Source organism: Kryptolebias marmoratus, linkage group LG8 (assembly GCF_001649575.2).
Source record: "Kryptolebias marmoratus isolate JLee-2015 linkage group LG8, ASM164957v2, whole genome shotgun sequence".
NCBI lineage: Eukaryota > Metazoa > Chordata > Actinopteri > Cyprinodontiformes > Rivulidae > Kryptolebias > Kryptolebias marmoratus.
Genome location: NC_051437.1, coordinates 11,134,241 through 11,155,026, shown reverse-complemented (window position 1 = coordinate 11,155,026; position 20,786 = coordinate 11,134,241). Strand labels below are relative to the sequence as shown.

General features: G+C 42.9%; 1 protein-coding gene across 2 annotated transcripts; it reads left to right on the top strand.

Annotated features, from left to right (window-relative positions):
* Positions 1 to 304: 304 nt before the first annotated feature.
* Positions 305 to 20,780, top strand: col2a1a (collagen, type II, alpha 1a). Of its 2 annotated transcripts, XM_017409647.2 has the most exons (54): positions 305 to 615; positions 2,058 to 2,264; positions 3,382 to 3,398; positions 3,495 to 3,527; positions 4,190 to 4,222; positions 4,410 to 4,463; positions 4,791 to 4,892; positions 5,251 to 5,328; positions 5,777 to 5,821; positions 5,947 to 6,000; positions 6,260 to 6,313; positions 6,710 to 6,763; positions 6,850 to 6,903; positions 7,003 to 7,056; positions 7,153 to 7,197; positions 7,341 to 7,394; positions 7,520 to 7,564; positions 7,671 to 7,724; positions 8,104 to 8,202; positions 8,306 to 8,350; positions 8,463 to 8,561; positions 8,655 to 8,708; positions 8,795 to 8,902; positions 9,016 to 9,069; positions 9,201 to 9,299; positions 9,476 to 9,529; positions 9,917 to 10,015; positions 10,160 to 10,213; positions 10,327 to 10,380; positions 10,481 to 10,534; positions 10,742 to 10,795; positions 11,336 to 11,380; positions 11,495 to 11,593; positions 12,518 to 12,625; positions 12,764 to 12,817; positions 12,903 to 12,956; positions 13,095 to 13,148; positions 14,752 to 14,805; positions 14,910 to 15,017; positions 15,179 to 15,232; positions 16,132 to 16,185; positions 16,293 to 16,454; positions 16,558 to 16,665; positions 16,893 to 17,000; positions 17,110 to 17,163; positions 17,276 to 17,383; positions 17,482 to 17,535; positions 17,623 to 17,730; positions 17,827 to 17,880; positions 18,401 to 18,508; positions 18,591 to 18,879; positions 18,951 to 19,138; positions 19,224 to 19,466; positions 19,555 to 20,780. In XM_017409647.2, the coding sequence occupies exons 1-54, from the start codon at positions 525 to 527 to the stop codon at positions 19,699 to 19,701; spliced, it is 4,470 nt and encodes a 1,489-aa protein (XP_017265136.1). In that variant the 5' UTR covers positions 305 to 524; the 3' UTR covers positions 19,702 to 20,780. The 2 variants fall into 2 exon arrangements, with proteins under 2 accessions (XP_017265136.1, XP_017265137.1); XM_017409648.2 differs by lacking the exon at positions 2,058 to 2,264.
* Positions 20,781 to 20,786: the final 6 nt, after the last annotated feature.

Below are 20,786 nucleotides of genomic sequence, written 5' to 3'. Positions count from 1 at the left end.
GAGTTGTAATGTAGAGCTAATTAAACAATTACTCTAACAAAACACTCTATCTGTTGGTCAGATAGCCTGTAGTTGAGTTGAGTTTGGTTTGTGTTCTGCTGTCATTTAATGTGAAAGTGATGGTGCAGCTCTCGGCCAGGCCTCGCAGGTCAGGAGAGGAAGGAGGGCTTTGCTTTAAAAAAAAAAAACATCCTCAGGAGCAAGCAAGATTATGAGGGGAGGGACTGAAGGTTCAGGTTACGGCCTCACAGGGGGTCTGGGGGAAGGACTGGCATTTTGGAATATACGAAGATCCATACAAAGCTCAGTGGACATAAAACCGCGGTGCTTGCCCTGACGAGCTGGGTGCAGAGTGCCAGCTGGGGCCCCGCGTTGGATTCCACTTAGTGTTTGGAGGGTTTGACTGCATGGTGCCGCAAGTCTCAGGGAACGCACACCTAAAACACAGCACCTGACTGAAAGCCTGGTCTCCATCAGCATCCCTTCATTTCTCACCTAAACTCCTGCATGTCTAATATTTAGACATGTTCAGCTTTGTGGACTCAAGGACTGTTCTGCTACTTGTAGCATCCCAAGTTGTTTTACTATCTGTGGTCAGATGTCAGCTGGATGACCGTAAGTTCACCGCTTTTTGAAAAATCTTCAATGTTTGTCTTTGAAAATCTTTGAAAACCTTTACCTGTACTCTCGCAAGATTTCATTGGAGTTTTTTTAAGGGACTGAGCTGAATGTCAAATGAATGAATGGAGTTTTGCTGTGGTTGGTACTCGGACAAATGATCATTTAGATGCCATGCCAAAGTATGCTGGAAAGGTGCATCAGTGTGGGATGGAGAACCGGGTCTGTTCTCACCTGACCCCATTGAGACACCCGTTGGACATGAAGACACGTCACGTGTTTGGACTGTTTTCGTAAGGATTTTATATGTTTCTGTGCAAACTCAGGGTTTTTATGAGATGTGATGGGTGTCAGACAGTGTTTAACCCCAGGCTTGAAGGCTCAAAGGGTAGCAGGAAGGTGCACCGCAGGGGGTCAGCCAATGATGGATATCAGGTGTATTTGTAGCAAATTGGAGTTTTACTGCTTTCACTCCCAGAGTCTTCATTTTCTAACTTTTAGCATTGTGTTAATCCAAAGACTAAGACAAAATATTTCACTAAAAGATTAATTTGTAAGCAGTCCAGCTGGACTTGTATGTACCATGCATGTGCTAAGAATCAATTATGCTTTAAAAGAGGACGCATATATGTATATTGTAGCCCCCCTCCCAGTTCTTAACATTAAACAAATCACCCTTTCTTACTTCTCCAATGTGTTTGCACTGGTACTTAACACAGCTACGTGACCCAGATGGAGAAATTTAGAAGGCGACTGTGTTTGTTTACGGCACAGGCTTGTCAATTGGGCTCAGTGCGGCTATAAGAGAGGGTCATTCATATGAGCCGCAGAGCTCGTGTGCAGGTTAAGTACACTCAGCCAGCGCTGTGAAATACCTCAGCTCAGTCTTCAGACACAGCCGTTCACTGTGGCTTGTGCTGACGTTGGTCTTTATGGCGTGGTAAGGATCCTTTTAATAATAGCGTGACTTCTATGTCTTTAGATGTGCTCCTCAGCTCATGGTGTGCAACTGTGGATGTTTAGGTCAAGTTTTTGTTTGCATCAAAACAGGAAGAATTTCTATAACTCTCTATTTGTGAAATAATAACAATAATAGAAAAGATATAATCTTATTCAGTTGATGTTTGTCTTTTTTATGCACAGCACTTCAGCTTTATGTTCTATTTGATACAAAATGACTTTTTTCTGCTTCTTCCTTCTACGCCCCTCCCTCAAACCCACTAACTCCTCCTTCACTGATGTCGCCCCTCCCACTTCCTCACCTTCCACCTTTGACCCGTGCCACACCCCTGACCTTCACCTCCTTCATTTAAATTCAACAAAATCTGCTCTACCAACTCTTTATTTTGTATGAACCCCTCTACCCTCCCATGTCTAACGTTGTCTTGAACCAACATCTTTTGCTCCCCTGTCTCCCGGCCCCCTGCTGGTCACCTCAGAGGAGGACGGTGGCTGCATCCAGGACGCCCAGCAGTATAATGATAAGGATGTGTGGAAGCCTGAGCCATGCCGCATCTGTGTGTGTGCCAGCGGAGCGGTTCTGTGTGATGAGATAATTTGCGAGGAGATGAAAGAGTGCACCAACCCTATCATCCCATCTGGAGAATGCTGCCCCATCTGCCCTGCTGATGCCACTGACCCCATTGGTTGTAATTTATTTATTCACACACCTATAAATAAATTACTCTTTTCACTTGCATTCATTTCCGTCCTGGCTAAGGCTTTTGAACTGGGAACCTTTTCTGGAGCCACAGATCGTGTCGGATCAGACCAAGTGAAAACACTGTTAACAGAGTCAACTTTAAGAGCTTTGGCTGCTCGAGTTGCAGCCTAATGATTTGTTCCTGTTGCGTCTCCAGGAATGGTTCCCAGATTGGCCCTCTACATGTTTGTGATGGAGACAAGATGAGCAACATTGTCAGGATTCCAACAATCCCAGTGAAAGAGTGGGATTCGGATCCTGAGCTGTGCCCATCGACTCTCCACCACTTTTAACACAAAACTAAGATGAAATCAAGCTATGAACTGAGTCATAACTCAAAGATTAAATCCATCTGTTCTGATGTTTTATTCAAATTTACCATATTTCCTGAAAGACTTTCCAGTTTATTTATGTCAAAGATTGTAGGATGGAGATGAACCTGATCAAGTTTTAGGTTTTCATCATGAGTTTCTGCATCACTGCAGTGTCTCGTTGTTAACAACTGTTCAGCCAAACAGGCCCTAATTTGCTAACAGATTATATAGTTTTGTTTCAGATTAGGATCAGAATAATGGGAACACAATACCTATTTCTATCTAAAATAATTTTTCTTCTTGGCAATGGCTCCTTTTAGTCATAAGAGAGGGGTTTCATTTTAGATGCGCAAAGTTCTTCTGATTTATAAATATATAAAACTAAAAAGTGAATTTGCAGCAGTTGCCATGCTTTGTTGAATAAACTCATTTTAGCGACGTTCATTGAAAATTATCAGGATTTAACGTTTTGCATTAATGGTTGGATCTAAACTCTCACCTCTTTGCTCACGCCTGCTTCTGCTTCCTGTCCTGCATCATTAATATAATCTGGATGGGCTCATTGTTTTTGGGTTTTGGTGAGTGGTGTTGGATCTCCGCAACGTCCCTAGAGCTTCAGGCGGACGTCTTTGCCCGAGAACAACAGGCTAGATTTGAGATCGGCTGCGCGTTTGAAATGTGCCACCTAAAAGTGTGACTCTTAATTGATGTTCTTCTTTTTTTCTCCTCGTCGGATTGCAACAACAGTAAGACTCGGTGCTAAGGTGAGTCAGAGCAGTCGTGGTGTTACACAAAGATTTCATTATGAGAGGAAATTTAACATGAGATGCTTAATACAAACTTTTCCTTCTATCAATCAGGGCCAGAAAGGAGAACCAGGAGAGATTGCAGATGTAAGTTTGGACCTTAATAAAGATGCTTTAAATAACTGAAACACCACTGCTGCGCTTTAAACAGACGTCTTTTTAAAACTATTTCTCAAATATAAACATGGTTGTTTCTGATGCTTGTTGGGAACCAAAGTATTTAAATGTGCAACATTATTAGTAAGCATGCCCATCTTGTGCAAATACACAAAGTTCACATCTTTTAGATTTTTCTCCTTAATTAAGTTGCATCATTTCTAATTTTTCAAACCACTTTTCTGTGAGGTTTCAGCACATTTCCCGAAAGAAACGTGGGCATTTCTCACTGATAAAATACTCACTGATACTGTCTCAGAATCTCTATTAAATAATTGAAAATGGTCTGCATTCCAGGGACATAATGAACCCAATCAAATCCTCTTAGATCTCAGCAGGTCTGCTGCAAGTGCATGTCAGGTGAAGAAACATCAGCTGAATCACAGGTCAACAGGAGGCGAGGTTTTTTAGGGGGGAGAAAAATCATCTTGTCAGATGAAATTGTTGTCAGATTTAATTGAATGTGTCTACTTCCTGCTGAGCTGGAATGTTTTCTGGGTCAGAAGTTACCAAAGAAAAGATGGCGATAAAGAGCCATTTATTACAGGCGCCACGGGAACCTGACAGAGGCTTTGTGTTGTTTCTCTCTGCAGGTTGTAGGACCAATAGGACCAGCTGGACCCATGGTAAACGTTGTTTCATATTTAATTCTGATTAATAAAAGCAGAATAACCGCTGGTATAAACACTTTGCAAACCTTTAAATAAGGTTATTATGAGCCAACGACATGAGCTGCATTATAAATATTAGTGCCAGTCGTAATGTGAATGATGCAGACTCAAATACCTTTTTCTCGTTTTTTATTTTTTTCAGGGCCCCCCAGGTGAGCAGGGACCACGTGGAGAAGCTGGTGATGAGGGTGAAAAGGTAGGAGACAACAAACAGATGATAAATGCAGTTTTATTATTGGTAGACAATATAAACAATAAAATCTATGACTGCAGCTGATAAGAGACTTCTGCTAAATGTCTGAAATATGACTTGGGACTAATTAAGAGATTAACTTTCACTTACCTGTGTGGTTTAAGTCCTGATTCACAATATAATCACTGAGTTAGAGCACAACAGAAGTCATTCCCTGAGTGATCTACAATGTGGAGTTAACACAAAGCTTTTTTTTTTTTATGATCAATACAACGTCGTGTTCAGCAGAACATTACCTGAAATTGCCTAATCTCCTTCTTTTTGTCCCAGGGAAGTCCTGGACCTCGAGGAAGAGACGGTGAACCTGGCACACCCGGAAGCCCAGGCCCCCCTGGCCCCCCTGGCCCACCTGGCCCACCAGGACTCGGAGGCGTACGTTTAAGGACACAAAAGACATTTTCCCACAGATTTAGGATGAGACAGCGCAGCATTGCCCGCAGATGACAGGGTTAAAATGTTTGGAGTAATCAGAGCTGGACTACAACTAATACATCCGTTTTTCTCTTTCCATCCTTTGTTCTTGTTGTCTTACTTTTATTCTTATTTTACCTTGAATCAACAGCAAAACAATGTTGTTGTTTTTTAAAACATTTTTAAGTGTATTTAATTAGGTGAACGGAGAAACCAGGAGGCTGTCACACAGATTTTCCTAATGCATCTCAAACTGTGGAAATAAACAGCAGTTTAAACTTTGTGAACTGACTTTGTCTCTGTTTTTGTGCGTTTACAGAGCTTTGGTGCTCAGATGGCTGGAGGCTTTGATGAGAAGGCCGGAGGAGCTCAGATGGGTGTGATGCAAGGACCGATGGTAAGATGTTCAGAGTGATCTGAGCACTTTTCCTGCCACCGAGACAAAACGCTGCTGTGTGACTTTATGCTGGTGAACGAGTCCATGAAAAAAAAAAAACCCAAAAAAGGAGCCCTCTGAGGATGGAGGCAACACTGCCACCTTGTGAATCAGTGATTTCACTTCAACACAAGTTTTGTGGCAAGTTTAAGGCAGAATTTGAGCTCTGTTAAAAATAACAGTTTGGATAATATATTTCTGAATATAAATTATGTTGAAATGCTAATGCTAATGTTAAAGTCCATATCATGTAAATTATTATAATGTGATATTCTTGGAAATTAATTTTAAACTCTAAAATATCGAAGATGTGTATTTTTCTAGCTGTGAATGATCAAGATTTGAAGCATGACAGTTAACTTTTTCCATTAAAAGCAATTTTTAAAAAGTTGACGTGTGTCTCTTGCAGGGCCCCATGGGTCCCCGTGGCCCCCCTGGACCTTCTGGAGCTCCCGTGAGTTATTTCACCGCATCATTCATCCTGTGATTTGGCTTTATAACCACAAAGTTAATGCAGTAACTTTTTGTTGGATTTCTTGACATACCCAGAGTATTTGTTTTTGTCGTTTGCACCAACAGGGACCCCAAGGTTTCCAAGGTTCCCCTGGAGAGGCTGGAGAGCCTGGTCCAGCTGTAAGTGGCGACATTATTCCAAGAATGCGTCTGTATGCAACTGGTTTAAATCTGTTAGATCTGACGAAGAGTCCAGCAAAAATATGTTTTCTGAAAACAAACGATGAAGCATTTGAATTTCATCCCAACTGGATTCTTCTCACTCAATGGAACCAATAAGACAGAATCACATTTTGCATCACATGAGCCTATAAATAAAGTTCTTATTATGTGACAACATTTAATCACACTTAGACTTAAGGTCTTTGCTTCGTGACAGGGACCGATGGGACCTCGTGGACCACCTGGACCATCTGGAAAATCTGGAAGTGATGTAAGCAGTGTTAAACTTTACGGTTTAGTTGAATTATGTTCACAAAAATCAAAATTATGCCAAGTTTCATGGCCAAACCACATTTCTGTAAAAGTACAAAACAAACAATTACAAAAGCCCTCTTTAATGTACAAACTAGCAGTAAATCTGTTTTGTTGTAACTCCTGACTTTCTTTTCAAATACATCTGTTGTTGCACCATCCCTTTTCATGTAAATTTGATAGTGAACTCTTTGTACCACCAGAGGGCGCTGTCTGTCTCCTAACAATGCTATCAGAAAATTATGATTTGGACAGTCACCTAAAATGACCCAATATTGTAATAACCTCAGATGTGTTTCTTCTGCATCATATAACGAAGCTACAAATATTTAAGTAACTTTCTGTTGGTTTCTAGGGTGAATCTGGCAAACCTGGCAAACCTGGTGAGCGTGGACCTGCAGGGCCTCAGGTGAGGGACCACTGGTTGTCTGGTGTTTGTTTTTTTCTTTTTGTCGAAATGTCGAATGAAACATAAAACCCGTATATTTCTTTCAGGGAGCGCGTGGATTCCCTGGAACTCCTGGACTTCCTGGAATTAAAGGACACAGAGTGAGTGTTAAAAATCCTCCCCGAAGAGCCAGGGTTATAAACAGATGGATCAGATTTACAGAGCTGTAGCTTCTGATGCTGACCTGTCCTGACTTGTAGGGTCATCCTGGTCTGGATGGAGCTAAGGGAGAGACGGGAGCTGCAGGAGCCAAGGTACAGCCGCCTGACAATATCTCTGTTTTGTAAATATGCAGTTTTTTTCATGGTATATTTAGAGTTTTTCTGCTCTCATCTTCTAATTTTCATCAGGGTGAGACTGGTGCTGCTGGAGAAAATGGAGCCCCTGGTCAGATGGTGAGTGTCCTCGGCCTCATCTGCTCCGACATGTTAATCTGAGTTTTGTGGATTAAAACTGCACTAAAGCATCTCCATTATGTCTTAACTAAATGTGAGAAATAGCAGCTTTGACTAAAACAGTCTGATGTCTTCTCTCATAGGGCCCACGTGGTCTGCCTGGTGAGAGGGGACGTCCCGGAGCTTCTGGATCTGCAGTGAGTAACCATTTCTGACTGCTTCAGGCAAAATCCAGACATTTGTTTGCTATTCATACAGGTCTAGATCCATTAAAATGTGTTTTTTAATGTAATTTTAATGATCTGACTCCTGTTGTTTGCAGGGTGCTCGTGGAAATGATGGCTTGCCTGGTCCTGCTGGTCCCCCTGTACGTCTGATCTTTTTACTTTCATGCTTCTGTTACCTCAATATAATGGCAAACAAAGATGGTGATAAGATATAGTGAAATCTGAGGATTTTTGTTCTTTCTGAAGGGCCCAGTTGGTCCTGCTGGAGCGCCCGGTTTCCCAGGATCCCCAGGATCCAAGGTTTGTCCACAAACATTTATCTGAATCTAACCTGATGCAGTAAAATAAAACACCAAGCAGCCAGTCTGGGTTTACTAAGTTCCTTTTATTTTTGCTGTATGACTTACTTTTACATCTGGTTCTTGATGCTACAGTAACCAGTTTCCTTGTTACCATTTATAAACTTTCATATTTCTGACTTCCTTCAAAGTAAAACATAATTTAGGCAGAGATCTAATTTATTTGTCCTACAAATATGAAACACTTTTAATCTTTAAAACAGAAGCAGCCTTCCATTCAGATGCATGACTTGGTGATGCAAACTCTGCGTCTGTTGGTTAAATTTGAGATAAATTAGTTTTTAATGTTTCTAAGGGATGTATGTCTTGTGTCCTGTCAGGGAGAAGCTGGTCCCACTGGTGCCCGTGGAGCTGAGGGGCAACAGGGTCCCCGCGGAGAAGCTGGTACACCAGGATCCCCTGGACCGGCTGGAGCAGGGGTTTGTCATAACCTGATTCCGAATTTGATTTATCCATTCACTGAGACCATATCTGATTATAGCTGATACACTATGATTGAATGCTTCTTCTGGGTTGGTGCAGGGTAACCCGGGTACCGACGGTATTCCTGGAGCCAAAGGCTCTGCTGTAAGTCCATCGTCTTTAGCAGCTCATTCAGATTCGTCAGTCTGCTTCATTTAACAATTTTCCACGGCATGTTGCTTTACTCTGATATTTAATTATTCCTTTCTCCGTTAAGGGTGCTCCTGGTATTGCTGGTGCTCCTGGATTCCCCGGCCCTCGTGGGCCACCCGGACCTCAGGGAGCGACTGGACCTCTGGGGCCCAAAGGACAGTCTGTAAGCAGACAGCTCAGGAAGATCTGAAACCAGATGAATCTTTCACAGTCACCTATTTTCTGGTATCAAACTGTTTTTTCTGTATTTATTTAGGGAGATCCTGGTCTTCCTGGACTGAAAGGTGAATCTGGACCAAAAGGAGAACTTGTAAGTTTGTAAAAAAATGATCCAAACCACACAAAGAGACACCTGGTAAAATGTGTAGATTTACCGAAACATCCTAATATTTCCAGGGCCCTGCTGGTCCTCAAGGTCCCTCTGGTCCTGCTGGAGAAGAAGGAAAGAGAGGTGCCAGAGGAGAACCTGGAGCTGCTGGACCAATTGGACCTCCAGGAGAAAGAGTAAGTAGCTAAGATGAACTGTTTATGCTCAGTTATTAGAATTAACCGAGCCAACATCGGCTCACACACAATCTAATCTAATTAGTGTTTTCTTTTTGTGATTTTCTCTTTAGGGAGCCCCAGGTAATCGTGGTTTCCCTGGTCAGGATGGTCTGGCAGGAGCCAAGGTAAACATCTACAGTCGGAAACTGTTAATTCTGTGACTTTTCCGCAGCTAAAAAGAGTTCAGCACAAGAGCAGTGTGGCTGCAGCAGGCTGTCGTGGGACATGTTTTAAGCGTTTGTCTCCTCTCCCTCAGGGTGCCCCTGGTGATCGTGGCGTTGCTGGAGCCGTCGGACCTAAAGGTGCTACAGGAGACCCTGGGCGCACAGGAGAGTCTGGTCTTCCTGGAGCCAGAGTGAGTTCATTATCAGTGCAGAGACAGCCCGGTGGTGCCGCTCAGCTGGAGCTGTCTTGATAGACAGATATACAGAGAGGATGGTTTTAGCTTCACCTTTATTTTGCGTGTTGCCAACATGTCTCCCACCTCTCAAATGATGCTGACGGTCTTTCACACGTGTGCACCTTTCACAGGGACTCACTGGTCGTCCTGGAGATGTTGGTCCTCAAGGCAAAGTTGGACCCACTGTGAGTAAACCCACAGCTGTTTTCTTATTTCTTTTGCTACAATGTGCATAATTTTTAAAACGGCAAACATTCAAAACTTTTAAACAAACAAAAAAAGACATTTTCCCAGAACATTTGTAACAAAAACACCCATTCAGAACATGACACAGAACCAAAAACACACAATCTTATCTAACCCCAGAGACCACAGCTCTTCATTTACTACCCTTGATTTAAAACCTTGTATTGAATTGTACTGAATAACACAAATGCTAAAGGGCCAATTGTGGCTTCATTCATTTATCTAATAAAATCCTTTTTGAATGTTTGCATGATATGTCTTTGATATGAAGTACACATATATTCATAATAAGGTTACAAAGGTTTAATCTTTGCTCTCTCTGACAGGGCGCCCCTGGTGAGGACGGTCGCCCCGGTCCACCTGGTCCTCTGGGAGCGCGTGGACAGCCTGGAGTGATGGGATTCCCAGGACCAAAGGGAGCCAATGTGAGTGTGCAGAACAGCAGGAATATTTACTTGATACATGCAAAAAACAAAAGTCTAAATAGGTGCATAGATGCACAAATGACACACCTGTTTTAAGCTGTTTGCTCTCTAAAGCTAAAGCTAATGCACATGTCTCTGCAACAGGGTGAACCTGGAAAAGCAGGAGAGAAAGGACTTATAGGTCGTCCTGGTCTGAGAGTAAGAATATTATCTACTTAAATAGTTTTGTTCTTTTGCACAGTCACACAATAGAGTCATAATTTTACATCTTCAGATCGCTTTTCATAATGCAAGTTCTCCTCTCTCAACAGGGTCTGTCTGGAAAAGATGGTGAGACCGGATCTGCTGGACCTCCTGGCCCTGCTGTGAGTACTTCAGCACAATTACAGTACATGCTGACGTTTGTGTTTCAGTAAAATGACAGCCTGCTTGAATGACCAAATGTGTTTGGATCCATCAACTTAGGGCCCTGCTGGAGAGAGAGGAGAGCAAGGACAGCCTGGACCTCCTGGCTTCCAGGTGAGTTTATATATTTTCATCAAAACCCTGAAATAAAGAGAAACATTAAGCTTAAAGCTGGAATGGGAAGCCGTCATACAATATCAGCATGGATACAAGATACATCTGAGACAAAGTGTCAGCTCAGACTCTGCAGAGTTTCATGGTGATGATTTAGTCTGTATTTTGAGACATGATCTCACCAAGTCTTTTACTGTCGTTGGACAGGGTCTGCCTGGACCATCTGGGTCCCCGGGAGAGGCTGGAAAACCTGGAGATCAGGTGAAGTATTGTCTTGTCTGATGAATTTGTTGCTGTGGGTCTGTTTTCAACACACACCCTTGACAGAACGTATCTTACAACAAATGTAGTGCCACCTACATACCAGATGATATACCTGACATTTCTGGTGCAGTATTAGTAGAAATATACAAGATGTGACATACCAACAAAAGTAACACAGCAAAGACTGCTTCTTGTATTTAATAGTACAGTTCATCACAAGATGTTAATTTGCTCATTAGTTTAAAAGTTTAGTATAATTTATGTGACTGTAACACTCTGTACTCTTCTTTGTAGAAGCAGCTTCCATGTTCTGATGCTAATGCTAAATGCTAATCGCCAACTGGCTGTTAAACACGCTCATCCAGTCAACCTGTCACATCATAACAATCCTATTTCTTAATTTCCAAATCACATCTTATTTTGTAGTTATTTGTTTTGTCTTGGGTGAGCGTTATTATCTGCTGCTGTAAGAAAAGACCCGGTTGTTGTGCGGAAGTCGTTGCGACCTGTGCTAACTGGTTTCTGTGACCTCCACAGGGCGTTCCTGGAGAAGGTGGAGCTCCTGGTGCTGCTGGACCCAGAGTGAGTTCCCATGTCTTCACTGCATCTTTATTTTATTCCCCAAATTTAGCTGTCGATGGATTTGTTGTTGGTTTGTTTCTCATACTGATCCACTGTCTTCTTGTCCTTTAACAGGGTGAGCGCGGCTTCCCTGGTGAAAGGGGCGGTGCTGGACCCCAGGGTCTTCAGGGACCCCGTGGACTTCCTGGAACACCTGGAACCGATGGACCCAAGGTCAGTAGACGACTTGTAAACCGACTCAAGATGTTGCATCACTGCTCTCATTAAAGAGTAATGACTGTACAGCTGTCACACTTTTAACAGGTGTTTAAAATATTCATTCATGATGCGTGAAAGAATCTTTGTGTATATTTATGGCTCCTCCTTACAGTTTTGTATTGTAACTGACTCTATAAACCAATGGTGCTCAATCCTTGTCCTCAAGGGTCATTATCCTGAATGTTATAGATGTTTCTCTGCTTCAACACACATGATTTAAATCAGTGGGTGATTAACGGGCTTTTGCAAAACCTGATGACATGATGATGAGGTGTTGAAGCAGGGAAACAACTAAAACATGCAGGATGGTGGCCCTCGGGGACCAGAATCAGACATCATTCTGACAAACTCTTGACCTGTAGGACCAAGAAGCTACTACCAACTACAAATATCCAATCTTTTCTTTCCACCGGTTCAGATTTCTCAGAATTTATTAGGATTTATTAGGATTTAATGAGAGCAATGACTACCTGGAGTTTCCACTTGTTGCCCCAAATATGATAATGGCACCGGTAATAACTTTTTAGCAGTGAAAAGTGATTTGTTTTAACCTAAAAAAAACTTTAACAGTTTTGTTTTTAATGGTTGAAACAAAATATTTATATAATATTATTTTGGGGCAAACCTGGTTACCTGTGAAGAGAGCCACTTTTGTTATTTAGCCGTGCAATCAGTTGTTAAGCTGAGCTAAGCTAAGCTAATCGGCTCATTTAAGGACTGGCTGAATATGAACCTGTTTCACCTTTTAGTTAAATGAAACTTTGTAGACTCGCCTGTAGATTAAAACTATTACTGGAGCAGCAGAACATTCAGGTTGGAGAAAAGAAACAGAGAAAGAATTTGATTGAATTCTTCTGAATACTTTTTTTTTTTAATCAGGGGGCAATTGGACCATCTGGAGCTCCTGGAGCTCAGGGACCTCCTGGTCTGCAGGGCATGCCTGGAGAGAGAGGAGCCGGTGGGATCCCAGGAGCCAAAGGAGACAGAGTAAGTCAGAGACGGTTGTTGTTAAAGCTACAGATTTTGAATTTGGGAACACAAATTAAAGGTGTAGCTTGTTGTTGTAGTGTAGTTTTACTGTGTTAGAAGTTTAATACAAATATTTTCATATTTTTTGTCCAACAGGGTGACAACGGGCAGAAGGGACCTGAGGGAGCTCCTGGAAAGGATGGTGCGAGGGTGAGTTCAAAATGAATCTGCATTACTTCTGCTCTCTCCGATGCATTTCTTCTTATCTCTCCCTCTCTGGGTTTCTTTTTCACAGGGTTTGACTGGTCCTATCGGTCCTCCTGGCCCATCTGGACCCAACGGTGCCAAGGTAAGAGTAGCAGCGCTGCTGTCGTTGGTTACTTACTCCATAATTAAACACAGGACTCAAGACCTGACAGGTAGAGAGAGTGTCTGAATAAAACTGAATAAAATAAACACATTAATTGTTCAATGTTCTTCCATCCAGGGTGAGACTGGACCTACTGGGCCTTCTGGTACTCCTGGTGTCCGTGGTGCTCCTGTAAGTACTTCTTCTTTAAAACAAAACAAGGGTTCCTACACAACCTTGAAAAATGTGGACTTTGCTTTTGGAATTTTACAGATCTGATAAGGTACAGAAAAAAAAACTGGGGTATGTAAAACATTTGTGCTCCCAAACCTTTTATTTATTTATTTTTTACTATTCTATCTTAAACAAGTAAAGGGCTTTTCACATTAATATATACAAATAAAATATGGACACAGTTACCTTTTAGTTCTTTTACCAAATTAAGCCTTGAATTTAACACCGAGGCAATCACTATCATAATTTTTTGTTGTGTTTTGTCTTTACTGTCTGAGAACCATCAACATATCTTAAAAATGCTAGAAGTTGTGGTTGTGGTTTCTCTCGTTTTGGGATTTGAAGCCAGCAGGACCCGGTTTATGGGTGCTGCCATGTTGTATTTTTAGCACCAGAGCCTGTGGACTAGCCATGTGTGGCTTTAAGCCCCACCTACTCCCCTTCATACAGTCATGGTGCTACATAAGCTTTCTTTTAAGCATGAAATAACTCATTACAGCTAAAAGTTTTTATATTTGAACATACAGCAGCGAGGTAAGATCTAAGAGTCAACATCTGAAATAATTATCTGAGTTGTATTTTTAATTTTTACCAAGAGCAGTGTCCCGTTTCTTTACAAAGAGGAGGCAGGACTTAAACAACCTATGAAGACACACGTTTCATTCTAGCTTCAGCTTCCAGGTTCCCATCAGATGTCCAGGAATATATGAACGCTCGATGCTGAGAACCCTCAAATGCATGCTCATACGTTAGCTTCTAACTTTTTTTTATTTTAAGACACATATTGGTTCCTGTTATCCATCTTTGGCATGCAGTCACTGTTATTTTTTTTTTTATAGTTTTCTGATCAGATTTACTGTAAATATTTGTACTTGGACAACAAATGTGACCTAAACTGAGAAACCTTGAAGTTTGAGTCTGGAGTTTTAAACTGAAAAAAGCAACAAAAGTGTTAAAACTCTGAAGAGCGCATGTTTGTGTTGATCAGCTGGTGGTGATTTATGGGCTCAGACATCCAATAACAGAGTCAGAAAAGCCTATTGAATCACTCTTCAGTTAAGGGTGTTTGACACAGCTGTGTGAGCACACACACATCTACCTAATATAACCTGATGTGATTAATGTTATCTGACACCTTTATAACAAGAGAAAAACATTTCAATTGTCCTGTCATATTTAATTCTATTTGATTGTGGTATTTTAACAGGATGATGCAGAATGTGTTTGTTAAAACCAAACGAATGAATGAATGAATCTATCAGTGAGATGAGCCTGGATATTCATTCTTATTATCGTCTTTGTATTTGTGCTCTCTCTGAATGTTCACATAACAAAAAAAAAAAAACAAAAGCTTAAAATTGATCCCATCTGAAGTCTTAAATTAATTGAATTCTATATTTTATTTTAATCTCTTTTTCTAGACCCCAAAACCCCCCCAAATTTTGGTTTTCCTGCCTGAAATTCACTCCGTTTTATCATAGCTGTATTCATGTTTTTACTGACTTGATTAATTTCTAATAACTTCTCACACTGAGCAGCTGTCTCTTCTTCACTCCTGCAGGGTGATCGCGGTGAGCTCGGTCCTCCTGGGCCCGCTGGCTTTGCGGGACCTCCTGTAAGTAAAAAACAAAAAAAAGTATCCATGATTGCTGCTGTTTGTCGAATTGACTCCTGTTTGTTGACATTCTGGCTCACGCTGCTGATCTGAATAATGTTCAGGGTGCAGATGGTCAGCCTGGCGCCAAGGGGGAGCTTGGTGAGTCCGGACAGAAGGGAGAAGCTGGTGCTTCTGGACCTCAGGGACCATCTGGAGCTCCTGGACCTGTGGTGGGTGTTTTGGGCTAAAAATAAACTACTAAAAAATAATACCCTGTATATATTTCAAACCACAGATCAAAACACATTGGAGAATTTTGAGCAGGTATTCCTTTTTGTGCGTCAGAGTGACAGGAGTGTAACATGAACATTATTGTTGTTCCTTTTTTTAGGGACCTACTGGTGTGTCTGGACCTAAGGGAGCACGCGGTGCTCAGGGACCTCCTGTGAGTAACTTCTCTGCACCACATTCAGAGCTAATCTTATAATTCTGAACCATGAGTGACTAATTTGGTGAATATTTAACTGACCGATTGGACAAGAGCACTATACTAATGCTTAACTGAGTTCGCATCCACCACATTTTATGCCATCTAATTTCATTTTATGCAATCTGAGCCTATTGTACCAATGAGCAATGTCATCTGTGGGCTTTAAAAGTTGAAATCAGCCTCAACATTCGATAAATGATACAGATACAGGTGATACAGGTGATACAGACCGCTACAAGAGACCCTTCCTGCCCACAGCCATCAACTCTTTAACAAAACCAGGATTATGAGCTACAACAACATTTAATTTCCCTTTGGGCTTAATAAAGTAATTTTGAATTTGAATTTGAATTTGAATAACTCCAGTAGCGGTAAGACATGTTACATAACCACAGCCAAACACAGAACTTTAAAAGCCAGCGATAAAGCTTATTTTAGCCTAAATTAGACACATCATCTCTAAAATAATTAAAAGTAAAAACAACATTACATTAACATAACAGCAAGACTTCTTCCATTTAAAAAAAAAAAAAGAAAAGTATGCATTTAGATAACATTAAATACACTCAAACACTCATTTATATAAACAAACTTTAATTCTTTAAAAGTTCTTAGAAAGTAGTGGTTTAGTAGTCGGACCTAACTTAAAACAAATGAATGTTTGTTGCAGTTCCTAATATTTAGTTAATCTACAGCTTAAACTTCAGGGGCAGATGTGGATTTAACGTTTCTGTGAACAGATCAGGCAGAATTTTCCTAAAGAAAAGAGTTGTGAAAATTCAAATAATGAGAACATTATTATATTTAAACCTTGAGTTAACCAGCCTCTGTGTTTTTTCCTTTCTCTCTGACAGGGAACCACAGGTTTCCCTGGTGCTGCTGGCAGAGTTGGACCTCCTGGTCCCAATGTAAGTATTTAAGAACAAGGTTAAAGAAAACACAAATCTATTTATGTTTGTAACTCATGAGCATTTCATCCTTTCCCCTATTAAAATTGTATGTGTTTCCATCACAGGGTAACCCCGGTTCTGCTGGTCCTGCTGGCCCTGCTGGTAAAGATGGTCCAAAGGGTGTACGTGGTGACGCCGGCCCTCCAGGCAGACCGGGAGACGCTGGCCTTCGTGGACCCTCCGGCCCTCCAGGAGAGAAAGGAGAACCGGGAGAGGATGGACCTCCTGTGAGTTGGATGACAAAACCTCATTATTAGTAATATTATTATCATTATTATTTTCTGCCACTTAGAGAAAACATCCTTCATTATTGTTTCTGCTCCTCTGCAGGGTGCCGATGGGCCTTCAGGTCCTCAGGGTCTGGCAGGATCTCGTGGTATTGTAGGTTTGCCTGGTCAGCGTGGAGAGAGAGGCTTCCCTGGTCTCCCTGGACCTTCTGTAAGTGCTTTTCCTGTTGCCAGCTTGTTTTATCTTCAAAGGTAGCACATCAGATCTATAAATCTGGATGCTCTTCAACATTTTTTTAAAAAATTTACATGATTTTCATGTCTAACTGCGTCTTTGATTTGCACGTGTCTGAATAGGGACTATATTGTTTTACTGAAATTCCGAAGAATATTTTAGGAGCTGCTGAAATTTAATGACAATATTTCCTGTGTGCTCAGGGAGAGCCTGGCAAACAGGGAGCTCCTGGTGGTGCTGGTGACCGTGGACCTCCTGGACCTGTCGGGCCTCCTGGACTTACCGGACCTGCTGGAGAAACGGGCAGAGAGGTCCGAGCTGTTAAACAATAATCAAACTAGCATATTTACTAAACTGGAAATAACATGAGCAGCATAACATTTCAGGCACAACATAAAAACGTGTGTTTATGTATCTCAGGGTACTCCTGGGTCGGATGGACCTCCAGGTAGAGACGGGGCTGCTGGAGTGAAGGTGAGAGGCTTCAGCTGCACAGAAAATGCTGAAATCTGTCAAACAAGACACTCTTTTGATTACACAAGTTGTGGCTAAAACAGTTCTTGTTCCTCATCTTTACTTTGTGTAGGGAGAGCGAGGTAACACAGGTCCTGGTGGCCCCCCTGGAGCTCCTGGAGCCCCTGGTTCTCCTGGACCTGTTGGACCTCTCGGCAAGCAGGGAGACAGAGGAGAGGCTGTAAGTAACACCACACACTGTGGGAACCACAGACAGAAAGTTTGATACGCTGAATACGAGCACAAGGAAGCACCTATAATCACTTTGTCTTTCCCAAGGGAGCTCAAGGACCTGCAGGGCCCCCAGGACTAGCTGGTGCTCGAGGAATGGCTGTGAGTGTCGCCATCTCTGACGATCCTCCATCATTTTGAATTTGACCGAATTACATAAATGAGCTACACTTATTTACTCTCCTTCAGGGACCCCAAGGACCACGTGGAGACAAAGGAGAGGCTGGTGAGTCTGGAGAGAGGGGGCAAAAGGGTCACCGTGGCTTCACCGGTCTGCAGGGTCTGCCTGGACCCCCAGTAAGTGATCTTACAGGTCATTCTGCAGTGCCACTTTTTATTTCTTTTTCTTTTTAACCTATGTTCTTTAATCTGATCGTGTCCTCATCCTGACAGGGTCCTGCTGGAGACTCTGGAACTGCTGGACCCGCCGGACCGAGCGGAGCTAAGGTGAGGAAACTGAGAAAAGAGGAGAAAAGGCAGCTTTTTAACCGTCAAGATATGTGATAATAAAGTACATAAGTTAGTCTCTTTGTAATCCTTCAATCGCAAGATAAAGATGAGGACAGGAAAGGCCGCCTGTTTTAATTTTCCACCGCTGAGATAAGATGGGCAACCAAGACATTTTGTAATTACTCTTTTTGAGGAAAAGTGGCAGACAGTCGGAGAGGACCGTGATTTGTGAAACCACCCCTGCCGAGATTGGAAAATAGGCTTTAGCGTCTAGTCTAGATTAGCTAAACAGTGTGCATGATAAGAGAAAAATGAAGGGAAATGTCAGCGCACAAATTATCTTCATGCATAAGAAGGTTCTGAAGTTGACAGGGAGAAACTGCTGGGGAATTTAAATTGATGTATCAGATTTTTTTCATGTCCAGACTTAAAGGTGGCTCAATTCAGAATATAGGTAGACAAGTTTAGGAAATGAAGCAGTTTAATTCATACAGAGCTTCACTCTGTGTGTCTGTAGGGACCACCCGGACCAGTTGGACCTGCTGGCAAAGATGGATCTAATGGACAGCCTGGTCCCATCGGACCTCCTGGACCTCGTGGACGCTCTGGAGAATCTGGTCCTGCTGTACGTAACAAATAACTGTCAGAAACCTGCTTACCATTCTATTCCAGTCAGGTCTCATGTCCTGTCTGCGCACCTCTTTCAGGGTCCGCCTGGTAACCCCGGACCCCCTGGTCCTCCTGGTCCACCAGGCCCAGGCATTGACATCTCTGCCTTTGCTGGCCTGGGTCAGACTGAGAAGTCCCCTGATCCCCTCAGGTACATGAGGGCCGATGAAGCCTCCAGCTCCCTGAGGCAGCACGATGTTGAGGTGGATGCCACGCTCAAGTCCCTCAACAACCAGATTGAGAACCTGCACAGTCCGGACGGCACCAGGAAGAACCCCGCTCGCACATGCAGAGACCTCAAACTCTGCCACCCTGAGTGGAAGAGCGGTCAGTAGAGCGAACAGCAGACCAAACGTCAGGCCTCCTGCTTTATCTAACCACCTCTTTCATCCTCTCAGGTGACTACTGGGTTGATCCCAACATCGGCTGCACAGCGGACGCTTTTAAGGCCTTCTGTAACATGGAGACAGGAGAGACCTGTGTCTACCCAAGCATCGCCAAAGTACCAAGGAAGAACTGGTGGACCAGCAAGAGCAAGGACCGCAAACACGTCTGGTTCGGAGAGACCGTGAATGGAGGATTCCACGTAAGTCTGATAAATGCATCACATGTACGAGACTGGAACGAGTGTGGAACCTGTTCACCCTCATTGACCTCGATTTGGTCCACAGTTCAGTTACGCTCAGGACGGCCCTGCTGCCATTGCTGCCAGCGTCCAGCTGACCTTCTTGAGGCTTTTGTCCACTGAAGCATCCCAGAACCTCACGTATCACTGCAAAAACAGCATTGCCTACATGGATCAGGCCACAGGAAACCTGAAGAAGGCTTTGCTGCTGCAGGGCTCCAACGACGTGGAGATCCGTGCAGAGGGCAACAGCCGGTTTACTTACAACGTGTTGGAGGATGGCTGCAAGGTGGGTGCAACATATTACCCAGAGATGAAACGTTTTCTTCTTTCATGATGAAGCCGTAGTTACAGATTTCTCTCTTGTTGGCCAACAGAGTCATACAGGCCGGTGGGGCAAGACTGTCTTTGAGTACAAAACACAGAAAACCTCCCGTCTGCCAGTCGTAGACATTGCTCCTATGGACATCGGAGGAGCAGATCAGGAGTTCGGAGTGGATGTGGGCCCCGTCTGCTTCTTGTAAAGTGGAGAATCAAAACAAGCCCCCCTCCCCAACAAAAACACAGAAAATAAATTAATAATAGTAATTAAAAAAAAACTCAACTATGAAACATCTCACACTTCCACAATAAAGGAGACTGGAAATCAAAAGTAAAAGAAAATTGATGCGTTTTTCTCTCGCAACGAAGTGCTCTCCAAGTCGTACTTCCTGGATGCGAGCACTGAAGGGCACCGGCAATATCTGTACACCACACCCGCATTCTCTGTCGACCAACCCCCACCCCTTTCTGAGATCCAGTCATGTTTCCTCCTCCGCCCCCGCGCCTCACCGTGGCCCGACTGTTGACGGGGAAGAAAGCGGGGCCAAGCCAACAAGTTGTGGAGAACAGAAACATGACTCGATGTCACTTATTTATTGTCCAAACCTGAGCGGGCAGAGTTGAGGTAGGATTGGACGGGTTCCCTTTTTTTTGTAAGTAACACAACAACCCCCACCCCGACCCCTTCACCCGCTTCCACTACAGAACAGCTGCACAACCTCTGTCCCAGTCCTACACCAGCTCCCTCCCTGTTTCCCTCCCGACACGTAAATACAACAATCTGAATCAGAGCAATAAAAAGTAGGTCAATTCAACCAGGAGCTCCAGGCCTGTCCACCACGAGCAGGAGCAAAAAGTAAAAACTTTACTGTGTATTATAAACATTTGGTTCTAGTGTTGTACAAGTCTGTGTCTATAAACAACCGGATGGGTTATATATATATATTTCCACACAATTTGTGTACATGTTTGCTTGGAAAGTGAGGTGATGTTTGGGATGTCAGAAAAAGACCCAGCTCTCATAATAAAAGAAAAGGATCAAATTTGAAGAATTTGAGGGAAATTGGCTTTTCTTGTGTAGTCATCCAGAGTGTTTAAAAGCTACCTCACGGTAAACCCAAGCAAAACTAAAAAGTTTGGACCAAAACATTAGCTTTTCGAGGGATCTGGGGCTTTTTTTTTGGTGTGTGTTTTGGGACGCTCTTTTCTCAGAAGGTGCTATGAACCCCGCCCCACCTCTTCTCCCTTCTACCCCCCAGCCACTAGCCTCCCACCACACACTCACACT

Bases quoted from the DNA above. Each gene is read 5' to 3' on its own strand.
- col2a1a (XM_017409647.2), top strand. From the start codon at position 525: ATGTTCAGCTTTGTGGACTCAAGGACTGTTCTGCTACTTGTAGCATCC. The intron at 10,016-10,159 runs GTGAGTGTGCAG...TCTCTGCAACAG, and splicing joins CAGGACCAAAGGGAGCCAAT to GGTGAACCTGGAAAAGCAGG. The intron at 12,957-13,094 runs GTAAGAGTAGCA...TCTTCCATCCAG, and splicing joins CTGGACCCAACGGTGCCAAG to GGTGAGACTGGACCTACTGG.